This window comes from Plecotus auritus, assembly GCF_963455305.1.
Source record: "Plecotus auritus genome assembly, chromosome: 5".
Classification (NCBI taxonomy): Eukaryota; Metazoa; Chordata; class Mammalia; order Chiroptera; family Vespertilionidae; genus Plecotus; species Plecotus auritus.
This window is the reverse complement of record NC_137776.1, coordinates 155485126-155497088: the sequence shown is the minus strand read 5'-3', so window position 1 is coordinate 155497088 and position 11963 is coordinate 155485126. Positions and strand designations below refer to the sequence as shown.

Genomic DNA, 11963 nt, shown 5'->3' with positions numbered 1-11963 from the left:
CCTACCCACAACACCCCCATCAGAATTTGTGTGTGCTAGTCTGACTGGAATATTGTGAAAACAGCTGTGTGGCAGTGGGATTTTGAGTATAATTGGGGCTGCATAGTTCTGTCTATGGTTGTCTGACCATGTGAGGTTGATGGAGTGAGGTGTGACTGTGAATGTGTAGCTATGGGTATATGAGTATGAATGTCCATCCTTGGATGCCACTGAGGATTCATTCTTGGCTGCTCTTATTCAGTCACTGCAGGCCCCACATCATGCACTATCCCTCTCCCCAGCTTCTCTGCCCAGGGCTTAGGAGCCCATGGGAAAAGGCTTTCCTAAAAGAGGAAGGGGTCTCTGGCACAGGGGTCTGTGGCAACCAGAGCCCAGGAGTCACAGGATGAGAAATCCATCTTCACCTGCCGCTGACTCACCTGGCGCCCCAGGTTAAAGGTATCCAGATAAAAGATAGGGGAGAAGGAGGAGAGAGAAAGAAGTATCCAGGCTGCGCAGCATGAAGGAGCCCTCACCCACCATCAGCCTCCTGCTGCTACTGTTGCTTCTGATCCCAGACTCGGGAGCAGGTCAGTGCTTGGGAGTCTAGAAGGCCAGGGATCTGGGTGAATGGGATGGAGGGAAAAGGGGCCCAGGAAGTCCAGCTTCCAGCTGTCTGATTGAGAGGTTTTCGGTCAGGAGCCCTCTGAACATGTGGCCCCATTATTCCCTAGCAGTGCTACTGCCATCCAGCACTACCTGCTGTACTCAGCTCTACCGGCAGCCACTCTCAAGAAAGCTACTGAGGAAGGTCATCGGGGTGGAACTGCAGGAGGCTAATGGGGACTGTCACCTCCAGGCTTTTGTGTGAGCTATGACCCTGCCCTTGATACTGATCCCTGACTCTGACCCCAGTCCCAATCCCTAATGCAGATCCCAACCCCAGCCCCAACTGCTAATTCGGATGCCAGCTCTGGTTGTCATCTGGCCTCTGCCCCTAACCCCTGGGCCCTAACCTAATCTGCCAACTATGACCATGGCTTTGGGCCTTTCCTTTCCCAGGCTTCACCTGTCTCGACGCAGTGTCTGCATCCACCCCCAGAACCGCAGCCTGGCTCGATGGTTTGAGCGCCAAGGAAGGAGGTTCCAGGGGACTCTGCCCAATCTGAATTTTGACCTAATAGGGAAAATGGACCGGGACCCCCAACAGTCAAAATAATAAAGCTGTATTGAACAATAGTCTCTGGTTGTGGTCTCCAAATTCTATGTATTCTCCTGTGAGCCCTGAACCTGAAGCTGGGAGACATGTAAATAAACAAAGAACCTCCTCATTCTCTTTATTCACACCTTCACAACCCCCAAGGACAAGGCAAACAGCCAAGGACCCACACACACTCCCCAGATATCTACATACATACATGCAGAGAACACATGTTCGCTGCCTCACATACACATGGGCATACATGGACACAGATATACACATCTATAAACATTCCACTGGTGGATCTCTAGCTCTGGGATAACATCAGAGGTCCAGGTACCTTTCATCTGACAAGTTGGAACAGATAGTCTCATAGAAATGGGCTCCAAACAAAACTTCAGCTGAGACACCTCCCCTCATGAGGATCCACTGTCCTGCCTGGGTTCTATCTGTCCATCCATCCAAACCAGCAACACAGAGTTATAGGTAGAATTAGCTGAAGTCTTCCTGGATTCTCTATAGGTTTGGGGCTCCTAGAAAAAGGAAAAGGCAAATTAAGGGAGATAATAGGATTAGATTTTGGCCCAGACACCCTGAGTATGAGGAAGGAGACCCAGCTCTGAGCTTAATATTCCAAGAATGAATAGGGGAACCTAGCTCTGAATGAGCTCCAACACCCTAAAAATGAGGGAGAGGACCTAGCTCTGGTGCAGGCACATCAAGAATAAGGGAGAAGCCCTGGCCAGGTAGGTCAGTTGGTTAGAGCATCATTCCAACACACCCAGGTTGCGGGTTTAATTCCCCGGTCAGGGTACATGCAAGAAAATAAAAAAATAAAAATCAGTTTTAAAAAAAGAATAAGAGAAGGAGGGACCCAGCTCTGATCCAAGACACCCCAAGAGTAAAGATAGATATCCAGCCCTGAGCCTAGCACACTGAAAATGGGGATGGAGTCAATCTAGGTGCCCAATACCCTGCAAGAGAGGGAAGGGATCCAACTCTGAGCCCAGGGACTCAAGAATGAAAGGTCCGTCCCTAAGCCCAGACATCATAAGAATGAGGAGACCCAACTATGATTCCCAATACCCTTATGATGATGGGCCTACAATGAGGGCACACATCTCCAAGGCCAAACCTCCTGGAGGTCCTACTCACCTGGAAGCTTGTCCACTGGAATCATCGGGGCCAAGAAACCAGGCTTCTGGGGTCCATCTTTCCCATCTGGTCTCAGCCTCAGCCTGGAGCATAAAAAGGCAGCTGTTTTCCTGACAATGTGGGGCATCTCAGCCTCCTCCAAAAGGGTTTATTAGGAAAGGTTAGGAGAGGAATCAGTGAGAATCATGAAGTTGAGGAGAAGAAAGAAAAGTAGTTCCAGAATCATGTTCAGTGGGAAGTCATGAGGGGTGGGAAAGGGTATGGTCTGTGGGTATCTGAGCATCTGTGTGGGATCAGAGGCTAAGGCACCAATAACAGTCACTTACCAGAGCCCCAGTGCCAGGGCCCCAGCTGCCAGTCCCAGGAAAGAGAAGATTCCCAAAGATGCTAGGACAGCTACCTGCTCCAGGGGGTCCCTGTGGACTGGAGGGGCAGGGGGAGGGGGTCACAGGTGAGAGTGAGCCTGACCAAACTCGGTGCCCCCTTCTCTCTGGAACTTTCCCATCCTCTACCACCTTTGCCCATCTACCCAAGCTCACCAAGTGGCTGTAGGTCTGGCAGAAGGGAGGGCCTTGGGGGAGCAGGGCTGTCTGCTTGAGGCTCCTTCTCCAGCTGCATGTATGGCTGACCCCCAGCTGGTATCTCCTTAGGTAGGGGCCCTGAAGAGAGGCAAGACCAGAGGAGAATTGTCCACACAGGGTAGAGGCAGAGGCCAGGGTCTTCCAGTTGAAGCCAGGGTCTGGCTTGGACACAGGGGCACCTAGGAAGTGGAGCCTGAAAGGCCAGAGTCAATTTCTGGAGATGTAACAGGGGTGGAGGCTGAGGAGCAGGGCTTAAGCTAGAACAGGACTGCAGGCATCCAAGGCTGAAGCCTGGAACAGCAATTGCCAGGCCTATGTGGGTGGGGCATGTGCCACGCAGCCCTGTTCGTGCCAACCTGTCCAGCTGAGGGATAAGGTGCATTCCTTGGTTCTGTCTCTCACCAGTGCTTGGAGTCCCCCAGGCCTCAGGGCTCCAGGCGCTCCAGGTGCCAGCATCCAGAAAGTCCCGGGCACTGACCCGTACAGCATGGGGCAGCCCAGCCACAGCATCTGTGATCACCTCCTCCAATCCAGCTGGCTCCACCTGGCGGTGAAGATGGTTCACCATTGAGTTATCCAAATTATAAGCACTGAACCTCCCTGGCCCGGGGCCCCAGTCTGCAGAGTACCCCTTCCTCCCTGTCCTGTCCCTATCAGCCTGGTAGAGCCATTTGGGCCTCAGGTAGAGTGGCTGGTGGTATCAGGTCTACACACAGTGTTTGGAAGACAAAACTACATAGTGTTTATATAGACAGGCTGTGCTGCCAGACTGCCTGGGTTCAAATCTTCCTGGGTAACCTTGAGCCTCTCTATGCCTCAGTTCCTTCATTTGTAAAACAGAGGTGAAAACACCTAAGTGAAATAATGCATATACAAATGTGTAGCTTGGTGCCTGGTGGGCAGACAGCACTCAATAAATATTGGTTATTATCTGAGGCAGCCACTCCCCAGACGTGATGCGGCCAACCTCTGGCATCTCCCGAGGTGGGAATTCACCACTATCTTTATCTGGGATATGAGTGTTTTGTATCTGGGCATATGAGGATGTGCTTCTGGATGAAATACACTTCCAATTTTAGTATATGTGCTGCCCAAGTGAGCACAACACTTCTTTTCCTAGAAAAGTTATTTTTAAAAAGCCACTGCTGCCTTCCCACAGATAGGCTTACATCAGAGTTACATCCCACAGGACAGAGGCTTGGTTTATTGCTCCCTGCTGCAACCCCAGCACCCAGCACAAAGCCTGGCCCATGGGAAGCCCTCTCTATGGGGAGGCAACAAGGCTCCAGTGACCTGCCAATGCCAGAAATCCATGCAGAACACCAGAAACATGAAACCAGAGACAGGACCCACAGCCCTGGGACACACTCCAGGCCTCACCATGGACCAGGTGGGATGCTGCACTGGACGGTACTGCAGCCGGAACTTGAGCAGGAAGTGGGGCTGGCGGGGCCAGGAGGCAGGGTATGTCCAGCTGGCACGCAGGCGGCGGGGGTAACCAGGTACTGACTCTACCCGCAGCCCCTGGGGTGGGTCAGGACGCACTGTGGGTGGTGGAGACACAAAGTCAGGGCAGGTGACAGGTATCCATCCCTTACCCACCACCTCCGAAGGGAAGGTGGGTGTGTGCCTAAAGGTACCTGAAGGAGGCACTTCCAAGGGGTTGGGGAAATCTTAAGCTTGATCATCTTTTATTCTCAGGACCTGTCTGTTATCCTTATTATAAAATGAGCTGAGATCTGGAGACAGGTTTTTGAAAGCTTTGTTCAGTGGTTTGTTTTTGTTTTTTGTTAATCCTCACCCGAGGATATTTTTTCTATTGACTTTTAGAGAGAGTGGAATGGAGAGGTAGAGACAGAAAGAGAAAAACATTGATGTGAGAGAGACACATCAATTGATTGTCTCTTGCACACTCCCTAACTGGGCCAAGGATTGAGTCTGCAACTGATGTACGTACCCTGGACCAGAATCGAACCCACAACCCTTCAGTCTGAAGGCCGATACTCTAAATACAGAGCCAAAACAGCTAGAGCTGCAGAGTGGATTAAAAAGTAACCCTGCTTTCCATCAAGGAAGAAGATGAGTTAGCCCAAATTCCAGCCAGAGCTTTAATGCCCCCATCCCATGTACAGATCAAGAGGAAGGAGGGGCCAGTAATGGCTTCCAATGGACAGGGAGGACTTGAGACATGGCTGCCTTCAGCTCAGAGCTCAGAAGCAGAGAGACAGCTCTGAGGCTAGGCAGCTAGGAAGGACTTGTGGGGAGTGGGGAGTGGGGAGTGGCAACAGCCTCTAGAGCAGTGGTTCTCCACCTTTCTAATGCCGTGACCCTTTAATACAGTTCCTAATGTTCTCAGTATCTGTTTTATAACTCTGTGATTCCCACAGGTTGAGAACCGCTAGCAGAGATGCCTAAGACCATCAGAAAACACAGATATTTACATTACGATTCATTAACAGTAGCAAAATTACAGTTATGAAGTAGCAACAAAAATAATTTTATGGTTGGGGGTTACCACAACATGAGGAACTGTATTAAAGGGTCGCAGCATTAGAAAGGTGGAGAACCACTGCTCTAGAGGCTGAGGTAAGATCCTGGGCTCTGATCGCTTTGGCTTCTTGGTCTCCACAGGGGCCATCTGTGTGCTGAAACAGGGGTCTATGTTGGGAGGGAACTGTCTGGGCACCCTGGGGAGTTCTGTGTTGGGATATCTGTACTCTGGAGTCTGTTGGAGTCTCTGTGGTTGGGATCTGGGGGACTCTAAGGCTGTGTACTCACAGATGCTCTGCAAGCTCACATCCAGCAGGCGTGTGCTGGCTCCCAGGGGGTTCACCTCAGTCACATTGATTCGGTACTGGCTCCAGAACTCTGCCCCATGGACCACACAGCGGGCAGCCCCTGGGGGGTCCTGTGTGCACGGCCAGGGCCCTGTAGATGGACTTGTCCTAGGAGAGAGGAAGTGGTCTTGGGCTTTGGAAATGCTCATTGTGGGATACAGCTGTAGCCCCCATCCTCTCCCTCATGTCCTACCTCTGGCCATCCGCTCCTGGCACTGTCTTCTTCCTGGCAGGGAGGGGGCCATCTGAGGTCAGGTAGGAAAAGAGGGTCCTCCCTCTTTCTAAGGCCTTCCTCGGGACCTCCCTCCCAGCCTCCCATACCCACGTTGTGCTGGCACACTTAAATGTATAGACCTACACGCCCCATCACGCACACACCTGTAGGAAGTAAGGTAGCGGGTGGGTAAACCGCTGACCTGGCTGGGACTCCAAGCGCAAGAGAAGTTCTCATAGTCAGCTGCTCGGCAGGAGACAACAGGCCGAGCTGGGGGGTCTAGAGGCAGAGGGTGCAGCTGGAGACTGAGAAGTCCCCAACCTCCCATCTCAGAGGGCTTACTCAGGACCTTGATTCCCTCAGGAGCCCCATGTCTCATCACTGCCACCCAATACTCCCTCCCCAACTCACAGCCCAGCTGCAGGGTCACTGTGCCCCCAAGTGCACCATCCAGGGTCCGGCAGATGTAGGTCCCTTCGTCAGTGCTGTCTGCCCGGGCTAGGACCAGTTCATGCCCTAGCCCAGAGTCAGGTCCCTGGAGCAGCCTTGTCTCCCCGTCCCGAAACCAGGACACGGGGGTCCTGCGGGTGAGACAAGGTGGTGATGATAGACAGAGGAAAGGTTAAAGTGTAAGTCGGACCATGCCACAGCTCTCCATTGTCTTCTCACTCACTTGCATTAAAACCCATACTCCTTTTGCTGATTCACAAAGCCTCTGGTAATTTAGCCCTTGCCTTCCATTCCTTCTTCAGCTCCTCCTTCCACCCCTTCCACCCCCTCACCTACTGTACTCCCATCCTGACCAGTTAGTCTTTTTTCTGTTTAAGAGTGTTGAGCTCGCCCAGCTGGTGTGGCTCAGTGATTGAGCGTCAACCCATGAATCAGGAGGTCATGGTTCAATTCCTGGTCAGGGTACATGCCCAGGTTGTGGGCTCCATCCCAGTGTGGGGGCATGCAGGAGGCAGTCGATCAATGATTCTCTCTCATCATTAATGTTTCTATCTCTCTGTGCCTCTCCCTTCCTCACTCTAAAGTTAAAAAAAAAAAAAAAGTGTTGAGCTCATTCCCACCTCAGGGCATTTGCACTGGCCTTTGACAGAAATGCTTCTACCTCAATCTGTGCCTGGCTGCCTCCTTCCTGACCTTCACAAATCAGCTTCAATGTTACTTCTTCAGAGAGGCCTTTCCTGATTACCAATAAAAAGGAACCACTCAGTTATCCTCTTCCAGGGCACTGTCTTTTAATTTTCTGCCCAGCAGGTATTATTAGCTGGTAAGATTCTTATTTGCTTATTGTCTGACTGCCCCACTAGGATGTAAGCTTTATGAGGGCTGACGTCTTGCCTGGCTTGTGCACTGCTGTATCGCAGGAACTAGAACAGACCAGGCACTTAGCGGGTGCTCAATACATGTTGGTTGAAATTGTCTGATGAATAAGGATGGTTTGAAGATTAGGACAGATACAGAGGTGACGATTACAGACACGACACGGGGCAAAGGTGGGAGGGGCATGAGGACTGGGCAGGGTCAAGAAAGGGTCATGAGTGTCTCCCCAACAGGCAGGAGGGCACTTACCCAGCAGTCACTCCAGGGCAACACAGCGTCATGGACCTTCCAGGCTGTCCATATTGGACCCCTGTGGAGGGCACTTCTGAGGAGAGGCTCTTCCTTTCCCTCTCCCCAAACACCCCATTTTATGAGAGTGAAGGGGTAAGGAGTAGACTTTTAAGCCCTGGGTAGAGTCACTGGGTCAGAGTATCATGTTATAATCTGGAGACAGAGGTCCAAGGACAGGTTAGAAAGGGGATGTTGCCAGGTTGAATGTCAGGAGTTTGGGGGTCACAGATTAGATTTGGCGTGGGGGCCACAATGAGGGTGGCAAGCCATAAATCAGAGTTGGGTTCATGCAGCAGGGTTCTCACCTGGGGGGCCCCAGGTCTGGGGACAGGAGGAGGAGGCGGACACTAGGGCTGTAGCCACAGCCACCAAGACCCTGCTCAGTCCTGAACAGCTGCTGCTCATCTGTGGGGGGAGAGGCAGTTTCAGCAAACCCGTAACCCCAAGATAAGAGGCTAACTTCAGCTTCTTCTTCTTCTAAACTGTGGCTTTCTAGGAGGAAAACTGAGGTACCAAGTTGGGGTAAGAATCTCAGAAATCACTGGGGGATCTGATCTAAGATCCCCCTTTCCACTACACATCCCTGTGCTGTGCATATGCCCTAAGCCTGCGCGTGGGCGTGCACGCGCGCACGCACACACACACACACACACACACACACACACACACATACACAGTGCTGTGCGCGCACAAGCACACACACACCCTCAGTCTCCATCTCAGTCCTGGGCTTAGGGCCCAGAACAAAAGCTGGAAGCGAGAGACTGTGCCAGCACCACCCCCCTGCACCACCCTTGGCGCCCACCCCTGGCACCAAATGCCAGCACCGGCTCAGTCATTCCTATTAACTCCTCCAATCCAGCTGTTAGGAATCCTGGCATCCACCTGGCCCAAGGCTAATCACTGCCTCTGACTGACCTGAGGCAGCCCTCATCACCCTAGAACTGTCACGGTGGGTCTAAGCCCACCCTGTACTCCTGCCATGGAGCCTAGCCCTGCTCTAGCTGCCAAACCTTTTCTCGCCTGGGCCTGCCTGGCCTCCTGCTCTGGCTCCTTGGGCCACTCATCTGGGCCGACTCTGAAGTCTTGTTGGTTTCAAGCCTATGAGGCTGGATGGGGCTAGGGTGCAGGCTCAGGCTGTAGAGTTAAGCAGATCCAGATGCCCTGGCTGCTGCCAGAGGCTGGGGGCAGGCGAGGAGCCAGCAGATGGAGACAGGGTGGCGGGAAAGGGAGAGGAGTCTGAGGGGAGCTGGGAGCCTGCAGGGACAGGGGTCTGGGGTGGGGTCCACAGGACCAGGAGATACTCAGAGATCAGGACTGGGCAGGTGGGACTCAGTGAGGTGAGAGCTGAGCTGGAGCAGCAGGAATTCAGGAAGGCTGGGGAAGTAACCAACTATGTGTATATGGGGTTTGGAAGGTGCTAAGAGAGAGGGATTCTGGATGGACGGGAAGCAGGAGAAGGAAGGCAGTGGGGAAGTGGCCATGGGGACAGGAGAAGGGCAGATGAGGAAAGGGTCCTGGGCAAGGGCTACAGACCCCTCCCAAGTAGAGCAGAACAGGGACCTCCATGTGTCTGTGTGACTGTCTGGGTCTCCAGTGGCTCACCCCAGGCTCCCCAGCCACATCTACCCTGCTCAGCCCCACCCTACCTCGGTGATCCCAGTGGCTAAGTGTCCATGGCCTCCAAGACTTCCTCCCACCAGCTACAGCACCCGTCTTGAGCTCCACGGTTCTGAGACCCCAGAATCATCTCCTCCTCCCCCTTCCCCACCCCCGCCCCTCTGAGTGCTGGATCTCAGCCACTCATAGCCAAGCCCCCTCCCCCCTCCTGCCTTCAACCCCATTCTCCTCCCTCCTCCCTTCCCACCCTCTTAACCTCCTCCCATCCGAGGCCCTGGGAAGGGAAGAGGCCTACCCCCAGTCTGGAAAGGAAGCCACAGGCGCAGCCAGGACCAGCAAGAGGGAAAGGAGGGCTGCTTATGTCCCTATCAGTGACAGATTCCCCACGTTTTCACAGAGCCAGACACAGCCACACTCACGCGTGGACTCACCAGGCGCAGTCAACAAAAAGATACTCCCCTTGAACAAACATGGACACAATCAAATAAAAAATCAGATACTCGTGCGCCCACTCTTTTCACTCCCTAGCAAAGATTTCCTGAGGGCACAGCCAGGGGATGTGCTTGAGGGGAAGGGAGGCCCCAGGTTGGGGGATATAAAGAAAAGCCAAAGAGTCCAGTTTCCCCGCCCCTGGATGTTCCAGCCATTTCTCACCTCCCCCTCCACTCTTTGGGCCCCAGCACCAGGAAATGCCTTTGGTCCCTTGGTGCCAGATACACAAGACCCACACTTACCCTCAGACACACACTCTCAGATACAGCCACTCACAGTCACACCAATGTACTCAGATATCCTCACTCAGACTCAGACACTTACATTTACACATACCCATACCCTCACACAGATATACACATCTTACTCTTCCTCCCACAGTCACATGCACACACTTAGCATTCTGTCTCTGGAATGGGGTCATAGCATTTCCTAAAGGCAACTTCTCATCCTTCTCATCGTAGTTTAGGCCCCATCTTCCAGGAAGCTCTTATCACGGCAGATCCCAGATCTCATCACTGTTACAGGGCAGCAGGTAATTGAAGAGACAAGGGTGAACAGGAAAATCAGGCACAGCAGTGCTGAGAGAGACAGAGATGAAAGAACCGGAGAGGCAGAGTTATAAAACAGATACGCAGATACCAGAGGAGACAAAACTGTGAAGAGAGGCAGAGAGCCATAGTTCTAGGAAAACAGTAGTAGGGGGAGAAAAAGAAATATAAGGAGCCCAGCCGGCATGGCCCAGTGGTTGAGCTCATCCTATGAACCAGGAGGTCACAGTTCAATTCCCTGTCGGGTTGCAGGCTCCATCCCCAGTGTGGGCCATGCCGGTCAATGATTCTCTCTCATCATTGATGTTTCTATCTCTCTCTCCCTCTCCCTTCCTCTCTGAAATAAATACAAATATATTTTAAAGAAATAAATATAAGGAAACGGAGTCAGACAGAGAAACAGAAAATAAGAAGCAATACACCAGCGACAGGGACTCGTGAGCACAGAAAGGAGGGGAAGCCAAATGTGTTGGGAATGGTTCTGTCTATGGGGACATCGGTAGAAAGGTCAGTCCCCTTGTGTTTATATTGATCCCCCAAATATAAACACAGCTCCGCTCCCACACAGTCTAACACTTAGGACACAGGATACACACATAGTACAAGTCTCACTCTTACTCTACGAGTCCTTGCTCTGCCGTTCCTGAAGTCACACTCTGGCTTACACAAACCCAGCCACCCACTCTACACTGGCAGAAACGATCTTAAACCCCATAGAGACCTTCCCAAAACACATTCCCCGATGTGGTCACAGGACCTCTCACACGCACAAACACACAACCCAGGCTCTCACCAAAAACTTCACATTGACACATATACACATAATCCCTGGCACAGCCACATGCACAATGACAGTTACATTAGCTGGCACTTGCAACAAGTGACAGAGTTGCGGAGCTTCACACAGACATCATCACACACAGCCTCACAGCCACACACACACACACACACACACGCACACGCACACGCGCGCGCGCACACACACACACACAACACACACACACACTGACAGTCCCCTCAGTCACACTGAGCCCTTCATCGTACTTCACCCTGCCCTGCCCTCTGCTGGCAAGGCTTCCTCGTGCACGCCCACGGCCCCACCAGGCCTCACCTTCCGCGGCCTCCGCCGCCAGCGCCCTCTGCCCTCGCCCTCTGCCCCGGCCTCTACTCCATCCAGCCCTGGGGCCCGCTATGGGGGTGGCTCCGCCCAGGCACCAATGGAAGGAGAGGGGTGAAATAGGGGGGGTTCCGGCCCATTGGAGCCTCCAACTGCCAATCACCTCCTCCCCCACCTCTGCCGGACACTTCCTGTCCCGTCCCGGACCGAGGAGGCTGCTAGGGGACAGAGGCCAGGGCTGGATTCCTGGGTTTTTGCCTGAAGGCTTGTCCTCCAGGAACAGCAAAATTGAAATCTTTCAGGCCCCTCCCCCTACCTACAGTCCACAAACAAAGCCTTAAGTTCAGTGGCTCAGGAGCCAGTGGACAGGTGACTGGACAAGCTTAAGGTGCCCCTGACTCCAAATAAGGAAGAATGGTGTAGGGCTTAGGTTCTCAAACTTTGCTGAATATTGCAGTTTTAAAACTGCAAGCCACACTCCAAACCAGTTAAATCAGAAGCTCTGGAGGCTGGACCTAGGCATCAGTATTGTTTAAAACTCCCCAGATGATTCCAAAATGCAGCCCAAAGGTGTAGGGAATGGTTCCGTTTAAAACCTC

At 52.7% G+C, this 11963-nt stretch overlaps 2 protein-coding genes across 6 annotated transcripts; one reads left to right on the top strand and one right to left on the bottom strand.

Moving 5' to 3' along the window:
* Positions 1-328: 328 nt before the first annotated feature.
* Positions 329-1198, top strand: CCL27 (C-C motif chemokine ligand 27; the record flags this gene model as incomplete). Its single annotated transcript, XM_080668308.1, has 3 exons — positions 329-569; positions 714-846; positions 1042-1198. Exons 1-3 carry the CDS (start codon positions 500-502, stop codon positions 1196-1198), a joined length of 360 nt encoding a protein of 119 aa, XP_080524434.1. The 5' UTR covers positions 329-499.
* Positions 1199-1310: 112 nt separating this feature from the next.
* On the bottom strand, positions 1311-11458 carry IL11RA (interleukin 11 receptor subunit alpha). 5 transcript variants are annotated; one of them, XM_080670914.1, is made up of 15 exons: positions 11359-11425; positions 10092-10277; positions 9500-9663; positions 7890-7989; positions 7543-7603; positions 6379-6548; positions 6132-6246; positions 5947-5979; positions 5695-5861; positions 4297-4460; positions 3319-3460; positions 2875-2994; positions 2662-2758; positions 2336-2418; positions 1311-1713 (listed from the first exon to the last, which is right to left on the bottom strand). In XM_080670914.1, exons 4-15 carry the CDS (start codon positions 7987-7989, stop codon positions 1697-1699), a joined length of 1269 nt encoding a protein of 422 aa, XP_080527040.1. In that variant the 5' UTR covers positions 9500-9663; positions 10092-10277; positions 11359-11425; the 3' UTR covers positions 1311-1696. The 5 variants fall into 5 exon arrangements, with proteins under 5 accessions (XP_080527040.1, XP_080527041.1, XP_080527039.1 ...); XM_080670915.1 differs by lacking the exons at positions 10092-10277; positions 11359-11425 and adding an exon at positions 11292-11356; XM_080670913.1 differs by lacking the exons at positions 9500-9663; positions 10092-10277 and having other exon boundaries at positions 11359-11458.
* Between the last annotated feature and the right edge of the window lie 505 nt (positions 11459-11963).